The 16,544-nt window shown below is 46.7% G+C and overlaps 1 protein-coding gene across 1 annotated transcript in view; it reads right to left on the bottom strand.

Annotated features, from left to right (window-relative positions):
* LOC144120093 (uncharacterized) overlaps positions 1-11,613 on the bottom strand; it is a 164,686-nt gene extending 153,073 nt beyond the window's left edge. Inside the window, exons 1-3 of the mRNA XM_077652553.1 lie at positions 11,462-11,613; positions 5,741-5,764; positions 5,480-5,656 (exon numbers count right to left, since the gene is read on the bottom strand). Of these exons, the coding sequence (XP_077508679.1) occupies positions 5,480-5,656; positions 5,741-5,764; positions 11,462-11,613 (353 nt within the window). The remainder of the gene's footprint in view (positions 1-5,479; positions 5,657-5,740; positions 5,765-11,461) is intronic.
* Between the last annotated feature and the right edge of the window lie 4,931 nt (positions 11,614-16,544).

Here is a 16,544-nt window from a genome sequence, read left to right as displayed (position 1 = left end):
CGACTTCCTTGGTCACAGGATCAGTCACAAGGGAATACGCCCTTTACAAAGTAACATTGACGCCATCAAGGCTGTGCCAGCCCCAACAAATGTCGGTACTCTGCGCTCATTCTTGGGCATGGTAGGCTACTACGCCAAATTTATACCTGACTATGCGGTGGTTGTCGAGCCTCTTCGAGAGTTGCTACGTAAGAATGCCACATTCACATGGAACCCTGCAAGACAAGCTTGTTTCGAGCAACTGAAATGTTCCCTGGCCACAAGATGTTTACAGCTATTTGATCCTGCGGGTGACATTATTGTCACTACGGATGCCTCATCCATTGGCTTGGGAGCAGTGTTGCAACAGACAAGGAATGATGAACTGGTGACGATTGCTTTTGCTTCTCGCAGGCTTACTTCACAGGAACAGAAGTATTCTGTAGGGGAATTGGAAGCCCTTGCTTGCTTGTGGGCATGCGAATATTGGAGAGTGTACCTTTGGTGTCGTTCATTCATATTACGCACCGATCACCAGGCTCTGGTCACACTCCTTAGTACAAAGGGAGTAGGTCGCCGACCGTTCCGGATTGCGAGGTGGCACGCCAGGCTGTTGGCATACAACTTCACGATTGAATTTCACAAGGGTGACAAGAATACTGTTGCTGATGCTCTTTCAAGGATGCCCCTTCCAGGTCGTGTGGAGGAAGAGGAAGAAGAGACTGTTTGTGTTGTCTCAACATGCATTACTCATGAAGAGTTTGTCATTGAAACGATGCAGGACCCGTTGCTGCAGCAGGTTATAAAGTGGGTGACATCGGCATGGCCCGCAGTGAAGATGTTGCCTGCCGAAGCAGTTCCGTTCTACCGGGTGCAAACTGAGCTCTCAGTCGTTGGAGACCTCCTGCTTCGTGGTGACAAATTTGTAGTACCTTCGTCCCTCGTAGCACGGCTTCTTGACGCAGCCCACGAGTCTCATCCGGGAATAACGAGGACAAAGCAGCGACTATGTGAGCAATACTGGTGGCCTGCTATGTGCAAGCAAGTAGAACAATTCATTGCATCCTGCGCGGTATGCCAATCTGTTGACAAGTCTGCAAAACCCGTGACACCACCTCTGCAGCCAGTTGCATTCCCATCTGCACCATGGCAGAAGCTAGGCATCGATATTGTGGGCCCTTTTTCCGAAGTGCCGGCAGATTGCCGTTTTGCCATTACAGCCATCGATTACTACAGCAAGTGGCCTGAGGTTTGTTTCTCAGCAAGGGTGACAACTGCAACAGTCATCTCCTTTCTGCGAAGCATCTTCAGCAGGGAAGGATATCCAGACGAGATTGTGAGTGATCATGGTGCTCAGTTTACAGCCTTGGAGTTTGACAGTTTCCTCAAAGAACGTGGCATCGCTCATACGTATTCGGCAGTCTATCATCCGCAAGCTAACGGGCAGGTAGAGAGGTTTAATCGAGTACTCAAAGAGTACGTTCAAGTCTGCGCACAAGAACATCGGCCTTTGAAGGAAGCTATCACCGAATACCTGGGAGTCTACCGTTTCACACCGCATGCGACCACAGGAGTGAAGCCTTCCGTCCTTCTTCACGGCCGTCATCCCAGAACAAAACTTGATCTTGTAGGAGCGCCAGGTAAAGAGTTTTTTCAAGATCCGCAGGCAGCAATGAAGTCCATCCACAGCAGAGTAGCACAAAGGCAACAAGCAAGTAAGACTTACACTGACCGTCGACGAGCTGCAAAGTACTCTCCATTAACAACAGGTCAACCGGTGAGAGTCAAGTTGCCTGGTCACGTGCCTAAGGGCGCTCTGAGCTACTCGAGTCCATTCACCATTGTGGACCAATGTGGTCAAGATACCTACAAGCTCAATGATGGCCGCACATGGAATCGGAGTCGGCTGGTACCTTGCCCCCAACCAGTTCCACCACCTACAGTTCCGAAAAGTTGTTCGCCTGAATCAGCAAAACCACTTGGCGAACCACAGCAGGAGAACCACGACCCACCCCAGCAGCCATCTGTTCAGACGCCAGTTGAAAGGGACGTTCCAGGACTGAGGCATTCGACGAGACAAAGAAGACCACCAGTGTGGTTTAAAGACTATGAAAGACATTGAGTGTTTATTGTGTTTTTCCAGTGTTAGTTGCTAACTCTTTTGAGGGGGAATAATGTGGTATTGTATTCTGTAGTTATGTTTGTATAAACTAGGTGGCGCTAGGCATGCGCCCTATCTGGTCAGCTGACTCGCACATCTGTATATATATTCATCATTGAACTGGAATAAAGGGGAGTTGGTCGAAGTATGTACGTGGCGGGTGCTTGACGTGGTGGTGCTCCGGCTGCTCCGGGCAGTCGGACCGGGCAGTTCCCCAACGGTACGGGATACAACAATATAGTATGCGCAAACCCGCTTTGTGTTGTTTATCTTCAAATTGTCAGAACATCCGCCGATTTCTCCCAGATGACAATCATATCTAAACCGTTGGCAATTCTAAACCGTTGGCGATTTGTGCATGCTAATAACACTAATTCACTGATTGCTAACGTGCTATCTGGTGTTCCACAGGGATCGGTCCTTGGGCCACTCCTATTCTTAATCTATATTAATGACCTTCCTTCTGCCATATCTTCTAACATTCACCTTTTTGCTGACGATTGTGTAATATTTCGGGAAATAAATAACGTCAACGATACTGACACTCCCCAGTCAGACCTTAATTTGGTGTCAAACTGGTGCACTACATAGAATATGAAATTAAACACTAATAAATGTAAAGCTTTGCGTGTTTCCCGGACATCTAACGCTCTTCCTTCATATTATCTTGATGACACTCATCTTGATTGGGTAAAAACATATAAGTACTTAGGAATTCATATCACTCAAAACTTAACATGGTCTATTCATATTGACTACGTGATTAATAACGCTAACCGCATGTTAGGATACTTACGTCGCAATTTCTCTACCGCTCCCTCATCCCTTAAACTTCTACTCTATAAAACACTCATACATCCTAAACTAGAATACGCAGCATCAATATGAGACCCTACGCATGAAAACCTCACATATTCCTTGGAATCAGTCTAAAATAATTCCGTTCATTTCATTCTTTCAAACTACAACCGTACGGCAAGCATCACAGACATGAAATCTAACGTCTCGCTCCCACCGTTACAATCTCACTGCAAAATTGGCGCCTAACACTATTTCACAAGCTATATCATCACGTTGCGCTTCAGAACTGTTTCATGTCACCGCCCAAATACATTTAACGTCGCATCGATCACCGCCACAAGGTTGGCATCCCAACATCCCACTCTAAATCTTCTTTTCACTCATATCTTGGAATGGAACCGCCTTCCCCCCGATATTGCAGGCATTCCTGATAATAAAATCTTTAATGACGCTGTAGCTAATATTGTTTATTCTGAAGAAAGTTGATTGTGTGTTATATCTGCTTCCACTGTACTGTATACATTGTTTCTATACTATTTACATTTCATGGATGTTGTTATTTGTTTTATTCTGGAGGAAATTTATTTTGTAATACCTATTTTTACTGTATTTTATTTCATTGTTGTTTATCGTAATTAACCCACTCCCCTCTGTAATGCCTTTGGCCCTAAGGGTACAATAAATAAATAAATAAATAAATATATCTCAGTGCTCTGGATGTGGACTGTGTAGCACGCATCAACTGTTTGGCGATCGGACCGTCTGCTTAGCCAGCCCTCTAAGATGCCACCTGCAGCCAAGAAGCGAAAATTTATGAGTTTACAAGATAGGGCTGCAATTATTGCCCAAGTTGAAAAGGGCACGAAAAAAATGGAGATCGCCGACGAATTTGGCATTGCATGCAGCTCACTATCCACAATATTGAAGAACAACGCCTCCATTCTCAACGCGCTCGGAAATGGTGCAAGTGAAAGTAACAAAACGGTGACGGCTGCAGCATTCCCAGATGTTGACAAGGCGGTGTTTGCATGGTTTTGCGAACAGAGTGCAAATAAAGTGCCCCTGTCTGGCAGAATGCTTCAGCAGAAGGTGCTGGACTTCGCGTGCATGCTCGGGCACAATAACTTCAAGGCGAGCCCTGGCTGGTTGAGCCGTTTCAAAGCCCGCCACGACATAGTCGCCAAAGTCATCTCCGGGGAGGCAGCAGCCATCGACCCAGCGTCGTCGTCGTCGTGGCTGCTGACCAACCAAGAAGCACTGGACCAGTACAAGACCTCAGATATTTACAACACGGATGAGACGGCTTTATTCTACGAGATGCTTCCATCGAAGACCCTTGACTTAAAAGGACAGAAGTGCCACGGGGGAAAGCACAGCAAGCGGCGTGTTACTATTTTACTGTGCGCAAACATGGACGGTACAGACAAACGGCCGTTGCTAATAATCGGCAGAAGCAAGGATCCCCGCTGCTTCAAGTGAAATCGTAAGCTGCCTGTCCAATACACCACAAACCTTAAGTCATGGATGACCAGGGCTATATTTGGCGGCTGGCTCGAGGCCTTCGATGCCGACATGCGGAAGGCCGGCAGGTCAGTCTGCCTTTTTCTAGACAACTGTATCGCCCATCACGTTGAGGTGGAGCTCAAAAACAGGCGGGTAATTTTTCCCCCCCAAACTGCACTTCCATGCTGTAGCCGCTGGATCAGGGCATCATTTGTAGCATCAAGTGCGCCTACAGGGAGAGGCTGATCGAGCGTCTGCTCCTGAACCTCCAGCTCAAGCGTCCTACCGACGTGGACATGTTCATGGCGCTTGAGATGGTGGCCGACTCCTGTCGTGATTGCCAATTGCTTCAAGCATGCCAGCTTGATTGTCACACAGCAGGCATCATGCGCTGATCCAGAGGCGCCAGAAGATTTGCCCGAAGGCACACTCGACGGCGGTGCTGACTGCACAGTACCGCCATCGCTATCCAACGCATGGAGTGAACTTTGTGCCGTGGCAAACGAAGTCCCAGGTGGCCTCAGCGTCAATGAATTTGTTCGCGCGGATGATGACGTCGTGCACGAGGAGATGACCGATGAAGCCATCATAAGTAACATGTGTGAAACTGACGACACTGACGATCAAACACCAAAACATCAAAAGAAGACAAACCCGCAGGACGTGTTAGACGCCTTAGACACACCTGCGTTCGTTTTTCGGTGAGCACGACGACGATGTTGCTATGGACCACTTTTTGCAGTGCGAAGGCAGAGCTTTCAAATTGCTGCAGGGCAAGGTTTGACAAAGCAAGCTTACTAACTTTTGGCAATACATTTTTTTTCCCCCTTGTCTTTTCTGTCTCATTCTCGCATCAACGAAATTCCTGCAGAAGCGAAATTTTTTGCTTTCCCCCGCGATTTCGTAGTAGCGGGTTTCAACTGTATACTCAAAGGCAAAGCCGGTTCATGAAACAGCATGTCCAATGAAAAGTGGAGCAACACAAGAGCCACATGCAAGAAAAGGAAGATGTTTTTCCATGCACCTGGGCCTCACCTGAGATGCACACCCACAACGGTGTCCCAGCAAGCCTCCAAAAAGACTGCACGTGACAAGGTCCCCTGAAGCACATTACCTGTAGTAACCAACTGGTCTTTCAAAACAGGCAGCTGATGGCAAGAGTAGAAGTGGTAGCTGGCTCTCTTGCGCCGGCTGAATTCCCAGTCTGTTGCCCTGCACTGTCAGCACTGCTGACTCTAGTTGACTGACACTGGCCAGCACCACTTAACCTGTGAGCAGAGGGAGCAGGAGCCTCACCTCTCGGTCCATGTGCACAGGTACCTGCACATGTCATACAAAAAATTTAGTGGTGATTAATCGAATTGATGCAGAAGAAATGCGATGGCATTATTCTTTCACTTGCCAATCTATTCCAATTCTAAGTACACAGACTCTCACTCCCCAATCTATTCCAATTCAGACCAAGCAACAACACCGCCACCGGCGCAGTGGTGGAGTGGTTAAGCGATGCGCCACTGCACTGGCAGGTGACTGTTTCAAACACGGTAACCGATTGAAGTTGTGAGACCCAAGTTGCTCTTCCTGAGCAATGCAAAAAGGCATAAGCCTCCGCAAGCCTCATTTTTGCACAGACAGTTCTTCTGAAAACTATTTTGCACATAGGCCTGCTGTTGTGTCCGCCATTTTCTCTTTAGTCATTTTCATTTTTGCTGAGTATTTTTTCACGGGGTGTCTCTTTCTTCTTCCCTACAAGTGGGGAGGGTGCTGGGAAAGTGGTTGGCAGGTGGAGAGAGGAAAATCCCCCTAAACACTACCTGCCACCTTTGGCATGTGGAGGCTTCACAGACACCGCTGCCACCAATGCCGCCGGACAGTTTTTGCCTTCATGGCCCTCCTAATGCTATCGCATTAAATCTGAAGAGTAAGCTACCAGGGCATGAGGCTGGCATGAGGCTGGCAGTACTCGTGTGTCTGTTCTCTTCTGTCCCGTTCTTTTGTGCAGTGTTCCTTCATAATGTTCAGTCACCAACTCTCCCAACAATGTACCTTAAAGCAGCCACACAATTTCAGCTTTGGAATGTGTTCAGTGACTGGCCGACATTTGCATTACAATGGCCTAATGACGCTTACATCTTGTGTTCTATTCACGAGTGCAAAAGCCACTCTCCACCTTCTATAAGCTAAAGCCACACACCTATCTATTGCCCTACATTACACGTTACATTGCACTGCCGCTTAAAAGATTGCCCTTTTATACCACAATCAGCTGCAGTGTCAGTTCATAATGAAATGACAAGACCAAGGTGCTTAGCCAAATACAGTGCCACATGCATTGCAGTTAATTCTATAATTCTATCTCTGATGATAAACAGTTAACCAATGCGCCTAATGGCTTTTCTGGTGGAGATATGATGCAATGCAATGTCAGTCAAACAGAGGACCCAATAGTTAACCATTAGGCAAACTTGAAAGGACACTTAGTGACTACATAACAGTACAGAGGCAATGTGACACGTGAATCTAATTACCGGCACCAGAACATGCAATCAATCCGTTAAAACAGCATGTCAGGAGATGTACAGCCGTCCACACACCTCTCTAGAGAGCTCGTACGGTGAACCGTGGATTACACTTATGTCATTTATTAGTCGCTCAGGACAACAAACAAGACCTTATAGTGCAAACACATTAACTTCAATCGAGCTTAACTTCTTGGTCTTTAGAAGGTATCGGGTGCTCGCCAGATAGTGGAGACTGTCACAAATGCACAATACCGTGCGCACAGTTCTTGCGCTCTAGACAAGTGGGTGCACAACTGTACACCACATGCAGGCAAGTGCACCCTGCAAGATAGCAGATTACATAAGACAAGCTCCATAATACAGCACGTACTTCGCAAACATCTTGGCAGCTCTGAGCTTGCAAAGAAGACGAGAGGTCTCAAGATGATGCTGCAGACACAAAAAGATCAGGCGCTATGAGTCTTACTGCTGAACTTTGCCTCTAACGCCTCTACTATAAAGCCAAACCATTTGTGTCACCTGCGACAAAATTTACATCATGCACAACACATCAGCACAGTCGCTCCCCCAGAGTGCATGTGCAGCATTTGGCACAGAACAGAATGCTTCCTCAAAGCAGCCCTGAGGAACTTCAAAAGAAAAGCATGGAGTGCATTTTATGTTCAAGGACCCCACTGCTTCATTAATATCCCCCAAGATAAATTTTTTAAATGCTGGTAAAAGTGGAGTTATCAAGAATCGAAATTTACCCTTTGCCCTCTTTATACCTTCCCTTCTTCTCCCATGATTCCTAATACAACCAGGATTTCAAACGACATCCCTGGAACAGGACTTTTTTTTTTATCCCTAGTTTGAGTGCGCACAAAAAATTTTGCAAATACATTATAAACTTCTTGAAAAATATCACCACACAAACACTGTTATACCACTTTTAGATTTAAAGACAAGCATTTCCTATATAGCTAAAAGATTTGCCAATGTTTATACACATGTGAGGCCAAATGCTTTCTACCTAGGCAAAAACAAGGACAACTCCGAGTCAAAATGACAGCACATGCTCAACGAAATTTCGCTGCAAGTAGCCAAGACCTATTATGCGCTCCATGTAAGCTTTTCCACAATCGTCTACGACTGCTGCGCTAAGTTGAACGAAGCTGTAAACAACCTTGCTTCCTCATCACTGACTTGCCGCTGTTCATTTTTTAAACTATACTCAGTTGCCAGGACCGAAATGGGTGCTGTACCCACTGCCTTTAAAGACACTATATAACAGCCAACATTACTTACACAGTAGCATCCACAAGAACAGCTCAAGAACAGCTTTGGGAGTTCCAATGCAAGCTGCCTCAAAGTAATGAAAGGACCTCACTGCTTTTTACCATGCCTACAGGCCCCTCAAAAGCTCAGTCTTGTAACTGGTTCAAATGTGAGAAGCATAATGTGCTACTTTTATTTATTAAAGATGCCTGCAGCACCACTAAGGCATTATTGCAGGGAGGACATACAAAGCAGAAAAACATGACAAGTGCCACAGTCAAATGATGAGACGCTCGAACAACATCAGAGAAACAGAAATGCATGCACTTGTGTACAGATATGCAGTGGTCCATGTTTTTGGCATCAAATTAGAAGTGTTACTCTTTTGCAACTCTTTGCGCCTTCTGCCCTATAGGGTGTTCTTGTGCAGTAAACAGAGGCCCCCCCACCCCCAAAACCCACACCCCAAAAAACACTCCCTGGTAACACAGCAACACGAATTGCTGCCCAGCCATCAAAGACCACCAATCTAAGAGGGTCCCTGTCACATGTGATAGGAAGTTTGAAATAGAAGTATGAACTAAAGAAGAAGACGACGAGGATGACGATAAGCATGACGTGTATTAACTGAAGAATAAAGAAGATAAGAAGTATTTGGTGAGGTGGGAAGAGATGATTGGTGGAGAAGAGAAGACAAAGGCAGTGTAGCAACGCCAAGGTTATAAATGTGCGAGGATAGCGTGGCACGGGGGGGAAGAACAGAGAATCGGAGGTTCCGGCGGGTCAAGAACACCTCGGATGAAAGAGAGCAACGCCGGCTACTGCTTCAGTCGAAATTGCCACCGGGCGAAATTGCCATTAGACAAAGAGAAGACCTAAGCTTGAAAGCCTGCTTCAAAAGAGTTGTGGAAAAGGTGAAAAGAAAGAGCAGTCGTATGTCATTCGAATATCAATTGGTAAACGGTCTTCGGCACAGGGAATGCATATTTAGCTCAGGAAGGCAGACCAACAGCTGGTGTTACTGAAAGATATGCAAGATACAGTGTTACAATTAAGACATGACGCCATTATGGCTGGACACAAGGGTGCTCACAAAACGGAGTCTAGGATCACCGAGGAGTTATTCTGGCCAGGTGTCCAGAGTGACGTTTTGTTCGCTCGTGTGACGTGTGCCAACGCACAGTTCCAAAGGGAAGAGTTGGTCCCATACCTCTGGGAAAGATGCCAGCCATCGACCTACCGTTTCAACGAGTGGCTATTGACATTGCGGGGCCAATCTCTCCAGTATCCGGCAGAGGCAATAGATATGTGCTTACCCTGGTCGACATGGCCACTCGTTACCCTGATGCTATTCCATTGAAGACTATAGACAGTATCCAAGTGGCGGAGGGTCTTGTGGAGATGTTCACGCTTTATGGGTTCCCGAGGGAAATTTCAAGTGACCGTGGCTTGAACTTCACGTCAGAACTAATGAAGGAGGTTAAACCGCCTTTTTTTAGTAAGGCAGTTACTAACAACGCCATACCATCCAATGTGTAATGGGCTTGCAGAGCGGTTCAACGGCACCCTCCAAAATATGATCAGGAAAATGTGCCAGGAGAGACCTACTGATTGGGATAGATATCTCCAAGCTCATTTGTTCACTTACAGCAAAGTACCACAAATGAGTCTTAGTTTCTCCCCCTTCGAGATGTTGTGTGGGAGAACCGTTAGGAGTCCACTTACAATACTCAAGGAGCTGCGGGCTAATAAGGAGATTGCATCAGATCTCAAGACAGCATACACATACGTTCTTGAGTTGCGGGACAAGTTGGAAGAAACATGCAGGCTTGCACATCAAGGCCTGGAAAGGGCACGCAAGCGCTATAAGGGCTACTATGAAAAGAAAGCCACTCCAAGAAATCTGAATCCGGGTGACAGGGTTCTCACCCTGCTATCCACGGATCATAATAAGTTACGGATGCAATGGAAGTGCCCGTACCTTGTGACAGAAGAAAAATAACATGGATTATGAATTATTGATAAATAACACCAAGAAGGTTTTCCATGCAAAAATGTTGAAAAAATACGAAGAAAGTGTACCCGCACGGTACGTCCCCAAGGTAGCATGCTCAGTAGTGGCAGAGGAGACAGGTGATGTTGCCGAGGTGCCCACGGGCAGTGGGAAGAAAAGTGTAGGATGGGATAAGGTACTAATAAACCCCAATTTGAATGAAGACAGAAGATCCAACTTAACAGCTTTAACTATCTCTGGGATGTATCTTTTTGTTGTTGTTGCGTGCTTATACAATGGAGTGTGTTGTTTGGCTTGGTTTAGGTTTGGTTTATGGGGGTTTAACGTCCCAAAGCGACTCAGGCTATGAGAGACGCCGTAGTGAAGGGCTCCGGAAATTTCGGCCACCTGGGGTTCTTTAACGTGCACTGACATCGCACAATACACGGGCCTCTAGAATTTCGCCTCCATCGAAATTCGGCCGCCGCAGCCGGGATCGAACCCGCGTCTATCGCGCCAGCAGCCGAGCGCCATAACCACTCAGCCACCGCAGCGGCTCGGAGCATGTTGTGGACATTAACATGTTTACCAAGGACACCGTATGGACAACGGCAGTGCAGTAAATGCAATTTCATGTGCTGTGTCAGTGGTATGCTTTTGGTGTGTGCTTGACATCTGCGGTGTGTTGTGTGCCGGGTCCAGAATCGCCACAGAAGATATTCGGTTGGCTGGAAGGCTTGGAGATGGGGATGATGTGAGCAGTTTTTTTATGGAAGAACTCTTGAGAGGGGGCCCTTGTCACATGTGAAAGGATGATTGAAATAGAAGTATCAACTAAAGAAGTTTGGAGAAGACGGCGAGGATGACAATAAACATGACCTGTATTAACCCAAGAATAAAGAGGATGAAGAAGAAGTATTTGGTGAGGTTGGAAGAGATGATTGGTGAAGAGAAGACGAGGACGACGACAAGGATGACGTATACCAACGCCAAGGTTATAAAAACGCGAGGGATAGCATGGCACGTGGGGAAGAACAGAGAAGCGGACGTTCCAGCGGGTCAGGAACACCTCGGATGGAAGAGAGCCATGCCGGTTACTGCTCCGTCGATCTCGAGTTCTACACGTCACACTGTGGACGTCCTGGCGTTCCTGAGCCCGTTCCGGGAAGTCAACAGCTGACGAAACCACCTGCTACGGCCAGGGGTGCCTTCAGCGCTGTTGCCACCCATCCGGGTGGTGCCCACAACACCAACATCACCAGCATCTCCTCCACGGGCACATGGACCGGGAGCTTGTATGACGCCGCTAATGACGCCAGCCTGAGCACTTCAAACTCCACCTCGACACCGGCTACCTGGATGCCACTGACTGGACTCAAGCAACGCTTCATCAGCATCGAACCGTCAGCATGAACGCTGAACACTAGTAGACTGGGTGTTCCTTGCTTGTGTGTATTGATAGTCTTTGTGCTTTGTGTTAGTTTTGTTAGTTAGTGTTGTGTGCTAGCGTTTATGTCACGTAGGGTGTATTAAATGTGCGTTTGTGTGGGTACCACTGTTGCCTAGTCCATTCTCTCGGCCCGAGTGTTCTCCGAGGATCCGTGCCCCACCCACAGCGGAAGCAAGATCCCTGCAACACGAGCACCTAAACAATGCCAAAGGAGATCACCTGCAGGCATGCACACGTGCATTCACAAAGAAAATGGCGCAAAATACAGGGACAAAAGAGAAACATACAGGTCAGGAACTGTCGTGTAGCTTTAAACCATGATCACTAATCATGGTAAAAAAATTCCAGCACAAGACAGCAGCATATTTTTCTTGTGTATATCATGGCGTGTTCTTTGCCCTTGCACATCGCAGTTAAAAGACGACTGTAAGAGAGCATGACAGCATGTAAATTGGTTATAAGTACCACTCACTCAGATCAAGACATCCCAGTGTGTATGTCCACTTTTGTCCTCCCACAACCTCCCATAACATCAATCGGGGAAGAAGCAGGCTTGCCTATTCATGCCATGCACTGCAAGACCACAATACCGTCCGCGCACTGTACAAAATGCGGAACAAGGTCAGCTGCCATCACAAGCAACAACTCAAAGCGATTGATTTCTTTTTCTCGGGAGGGGGGTGACGCATGATTATCTTAGTGCACCCAGCCCGTCACAAACAACAGAATCTAAACATATGCGGCTAGCAGAAGGCCACAACAAATAAAATTGCAAGGCTGTACAAATACATGATGGTATTATCAATATGAATGCATGCAAGAACAATGAATACGAGTTGTAGTCATATTGTTGGCACCTCCTTTCACAGTTGCGTTCCTGCTGTCCCGTAAGTGGTTTAATACAGGCAACCCGATGTTCACTGCTTTGCTGTCTCTCACATTAAAAGAAGCGCAAGAGTATTTTGTGGGCTGTCAAGCTACGTTCGACGGTACTTAAGAACGCGGGGGTGCGCGCTATTAATCTTTAAGAAAGGAAAAGTGCAGTCATTGTCTAACTATTGGACATCAGAACATCGCCGTGAAAAAAGGGTTGAAAGAAAGTGACAGGAGGCATACAAGCAAGCGCCGTAGTGAAAGCCACCGGATTAATTTAGATTACCTGGGATGCCTAACGTCCACTTACATCGCATAACACGGGTATTTCTGCATTTCGAGTACACTGAAACGCGGCCGCCGCGGCCAGGATTCGATCCCGATACCATGTGCTCACACATTAGACAAAGCAATACCTGCTATCGGTATACCCGCTTGGGGAAGATGAGCAGCACAGGTCGGGCTTACCAAACGCACCCATGTGAAATTCAACCTGTTGAGCTTTCAATTTCGCAGCATCACACAAATATATAAACATTTTTTTTTCAAATATGAAAAGCAACAAGAATCAAACCTGTGTGGACAGCTGCAGTGCCGCTTACTATAAAGCCCCGCTCCTGGGCTTGCGCGCTCCGCACTTGATGCAATTCGACTCCCGTGGGAAACCACGCAAACACCGGGATGGAATCGTGCGTTGACAGCTAACATTTCAGCAAGTGTGAGACGTTAACACAGAGCAGCGCACCCCAAAAAACGCGAGCAACGCGAACTGCTCCCGCCATTGCTCCGGCACAGCTTTGCTGAGAGTTCAAGAGAAATGCAAGTGATGAGAGCATGGATGGCCTGGATGAGAGGTCGTGAATGAGTGCTGCCACCGAAGAAATGACACCGCATCTATTTATTATTTTTTTTCTTAGATCTAAACCATAATTAGAATATATAGTTCCTCAAAACAGTTTTATAATTGGATTGCCTCAGGAGCCTTGTTTTCAGCTAAGAAAGACCAAGTGGGGCGGACCTTGTATCCATAGCTTGTATCGGCTGCCAGACTTCGTAGAAGCGCGCGTAATTTGAACGGCGCAGGAGCAAGGCGAACAAAATAGAAAATTTTAGTGCTAGAGCACTACTACTTCACGGGTTCAAACCCAACCAACAATATTGTGGCATCCCTGACCTTGAGGGCGCAGAAACAAAATAAATAGTGATGATGATGATGATGAATGTTTATGGCCGAAGGGCATCTGCGGCCAATGAGCGCCGTAAGTTCTAAGGGCGCAAGGTTTATGTTGCTGTTTATTTGCCAAAACCTGTCCGCACAAGCATTGACACTTTTCTGCTGAACAGGGCAGCACGGCGAAGTGGCAAGAGCAGATATACTACACATTTCAAATGAACGCATTACTGTATTCCCACAGCACATCATACAATTCCTGAAGAAAAACAAACAAACAACCAAAGAAGAAAACCACAAAGTCAACTTTAAAGTAGATGTTGAACAATTTTACAGGTGGCTTTCACAAACTTGCAGGTGGCCGATAAGAATACCCAGATTTATTCTTTTTTTTTCACCTTATCTCCTACATACAGGACGCTGATTAGTCCAGGATACGCACGAAGATTTAAATATCAGGCTATGAACCCATTGCTGAACTAGACTCTTTGCCACAGTATTTATTTGCCACAGTAAATACTGTGGTTACAGTATGTAACCACAGTATTTATTTATTTATTTATTTATTTATTTTGTTATTTATTAATTTATTCACGTTACCCATAAAGGACCTCCAGAAGAGGTTATTACATAGTATACCGGCATGAGAGCATGTTGTCTTTGTTGAGCTTTGTTGTCAGATGTGTAGCTGCTTGCACGGTGCCTTCGTTCAATTTGCCCGTTGGTTCCTTTCAATTTTTTTCTTTTTTATTATAATTGTGACGCCATTCTGTTCTTTTCTCGGCTTTTTTTTCTCACACAACGGCCTATCGCAAACAATATGTATTTCCCCCCTGCAATAATGCCTTTGGGCGCTGCAGGTATCTCAAATAAAAAATAAAAATGACTGCGAACACAGTTCTCACAGTTTTCTTTGTGCATATAAATTGTCCTGAAACTTCAACTTTCTTGTGTGGATTACGAAAACAAATAAACTGGGTCTTACCCGTATTAACGAAAATACAGTACCTGTCAAACCACGCCAAAATTTAGTACACATTATTTTGCATCAAGGAAACAGTGTCGTTGCAATTGGATCCAGAAACAAGGAGCGCAGTATCATCATCATACTGGAGAATCCTAGAATGTAATGGCAGTTAATTGGGACAAATCCTTAATGTAAAGATTAAAAAGGAAAGGGCCCAAAAATGACCCTTGGGAAACCCCAAACTTGAGCGGAAGTAGAGGGCTATTCACTTTTTTTTCTGACAACCTGCTACCTTTGGAGAAAATAATCAGAGAAAAGCAACTAATACAGTCCACGAAAACCCATAGCCAACAGTTTGTAAAGCAATATTTGGTGATCTATAGTATCAAACGCCTTTTTAAGATCAAGAAAAAGGTCCAAAACAACTTTATTAGCATCGATCTTCTGATTTACAAAGTCAGAGAAATTTTCCGGTAATGTAATAGTACTGCGGGTCTACGAAAGCCATGCTGCACATCACTCAGGAGGTGGTACTTTTCGCAAAAGGAAGCCATTTGTTTGAGTGACATTTTCTCAAGGATACATTCCACTGAAGACAAAATAGCAATGGGTCTCTAATTTTTGCAGTTCTGCTCATTTCCAGCTTTGTATATTGGTCTAACCACTGACACTTTCATTTGTGCAGGGATTTTTCCAGACTTAACTATATTTGATATGAAAGAGGGTTTAATAGCTCAAGCACCACCAGAACCAGGAAGGCAGAACCAGGCGCAGAACGAGGCCTTCTAGGCGTCCGCGGTTATTCCAGAGCCCGGCAGCAGCACGCGCTCAGCGATAGCACTGCCGCTACCTCGTTGTCACATCTTCGTCCTTACAATGGCCCCCGGGGATGAAAGGAGCCATCCTGGCGACTCAAGGCGTAGTGCAGATCAAGGGGTCTTGGTAAGGCTTGAGGCGACTGACATGCACCGTTTCACGGCCACGACGGCGAAGGTCAGAGGAGGGTGTCAGTGGTTCGACGACATAGTTCACAGGGGAAGGTTGAGAAAGAACACGGTAAGGGCCTTGATATTTGGCTTGGAATTTGGACGACAGGCCAGGAGAGCCAGCAGGGATCCAGAGCCAGACAAGTGAGCCGGGGGAAAGGGGTACGTGAGTTTGACTACCGGAATCCCGACGCTCTTTTTGTCGATTCTGGTCAGCGGACGTGAGGGAACGGGCGAGTTTGCGGCATTCCTCGGCATACTTGGCAATTTCAGAAGCAGTTGCGCAGTCAGATGCATCAAGATGGTAGGAAATAATGGTGTCAAGCATGCTTGTAGGTTCGCGGCCGTAAAGAAGAAAGAACGGAGAATAGCCTGTGGTGGACTGGACGGCGGTATTATATGCGTAGGTGACGAACGGAAGAACGAGGTTCCAGTTGGAATGGTCGGGACTGATATACATGGTGAACATGTCACCGAGTGTCCGGTTAAACCGTTCGATGAGGCCGTTGGTCTGAGGATGGTACGCTGTGCAGGTTCTGTGAACGATGCGGCACTCTTGCAGAAGCGCCTGGACAACCTCGGATAAAAACACACGGCCGCAGTCGCTCAGAAGCTCACGAGGGGTGCCGTGGCGGAGAATGAGCTGGCGGAGAATGAAGAAGGCCACGTCTCGCGCTGTAGCCGCCGGAAGAGCCGCCGTTTAAGCATAGCGCGTGAGATGGTCTATGGCGACTATAACCCAACGGTGACCTGAAGGGGTAGAGGGCAGGGGCCCGTAAAGGTCGATGCCGACGCGATCAAAGGGACGGGCAGGGCAAGGTAATGGCTGCGATGGGCCAGAAAGGCGCTGTGACGGAGACTTGCGGCGTTGGCACGCAATG

Source organism: Amblyomma americanum, chromosome 2, assembly GCF_052857255.1.
Source record: "Amblyomma americanum isolate KBUSLIRL-KWMA chromosome 2, ASM5285725v1, whole genome shotgun sequence".
In the NCBI taxonomy this organism is placed as follows: Eukaryota; Metazoa; Arthropoda; class Arachnida; order Ixodida; family Ixodidae; genus Amblyomma; species Amblyomma americanum.
This window is presented reverse-complemented; position numbering and strand designations above follow the sequence as displayed.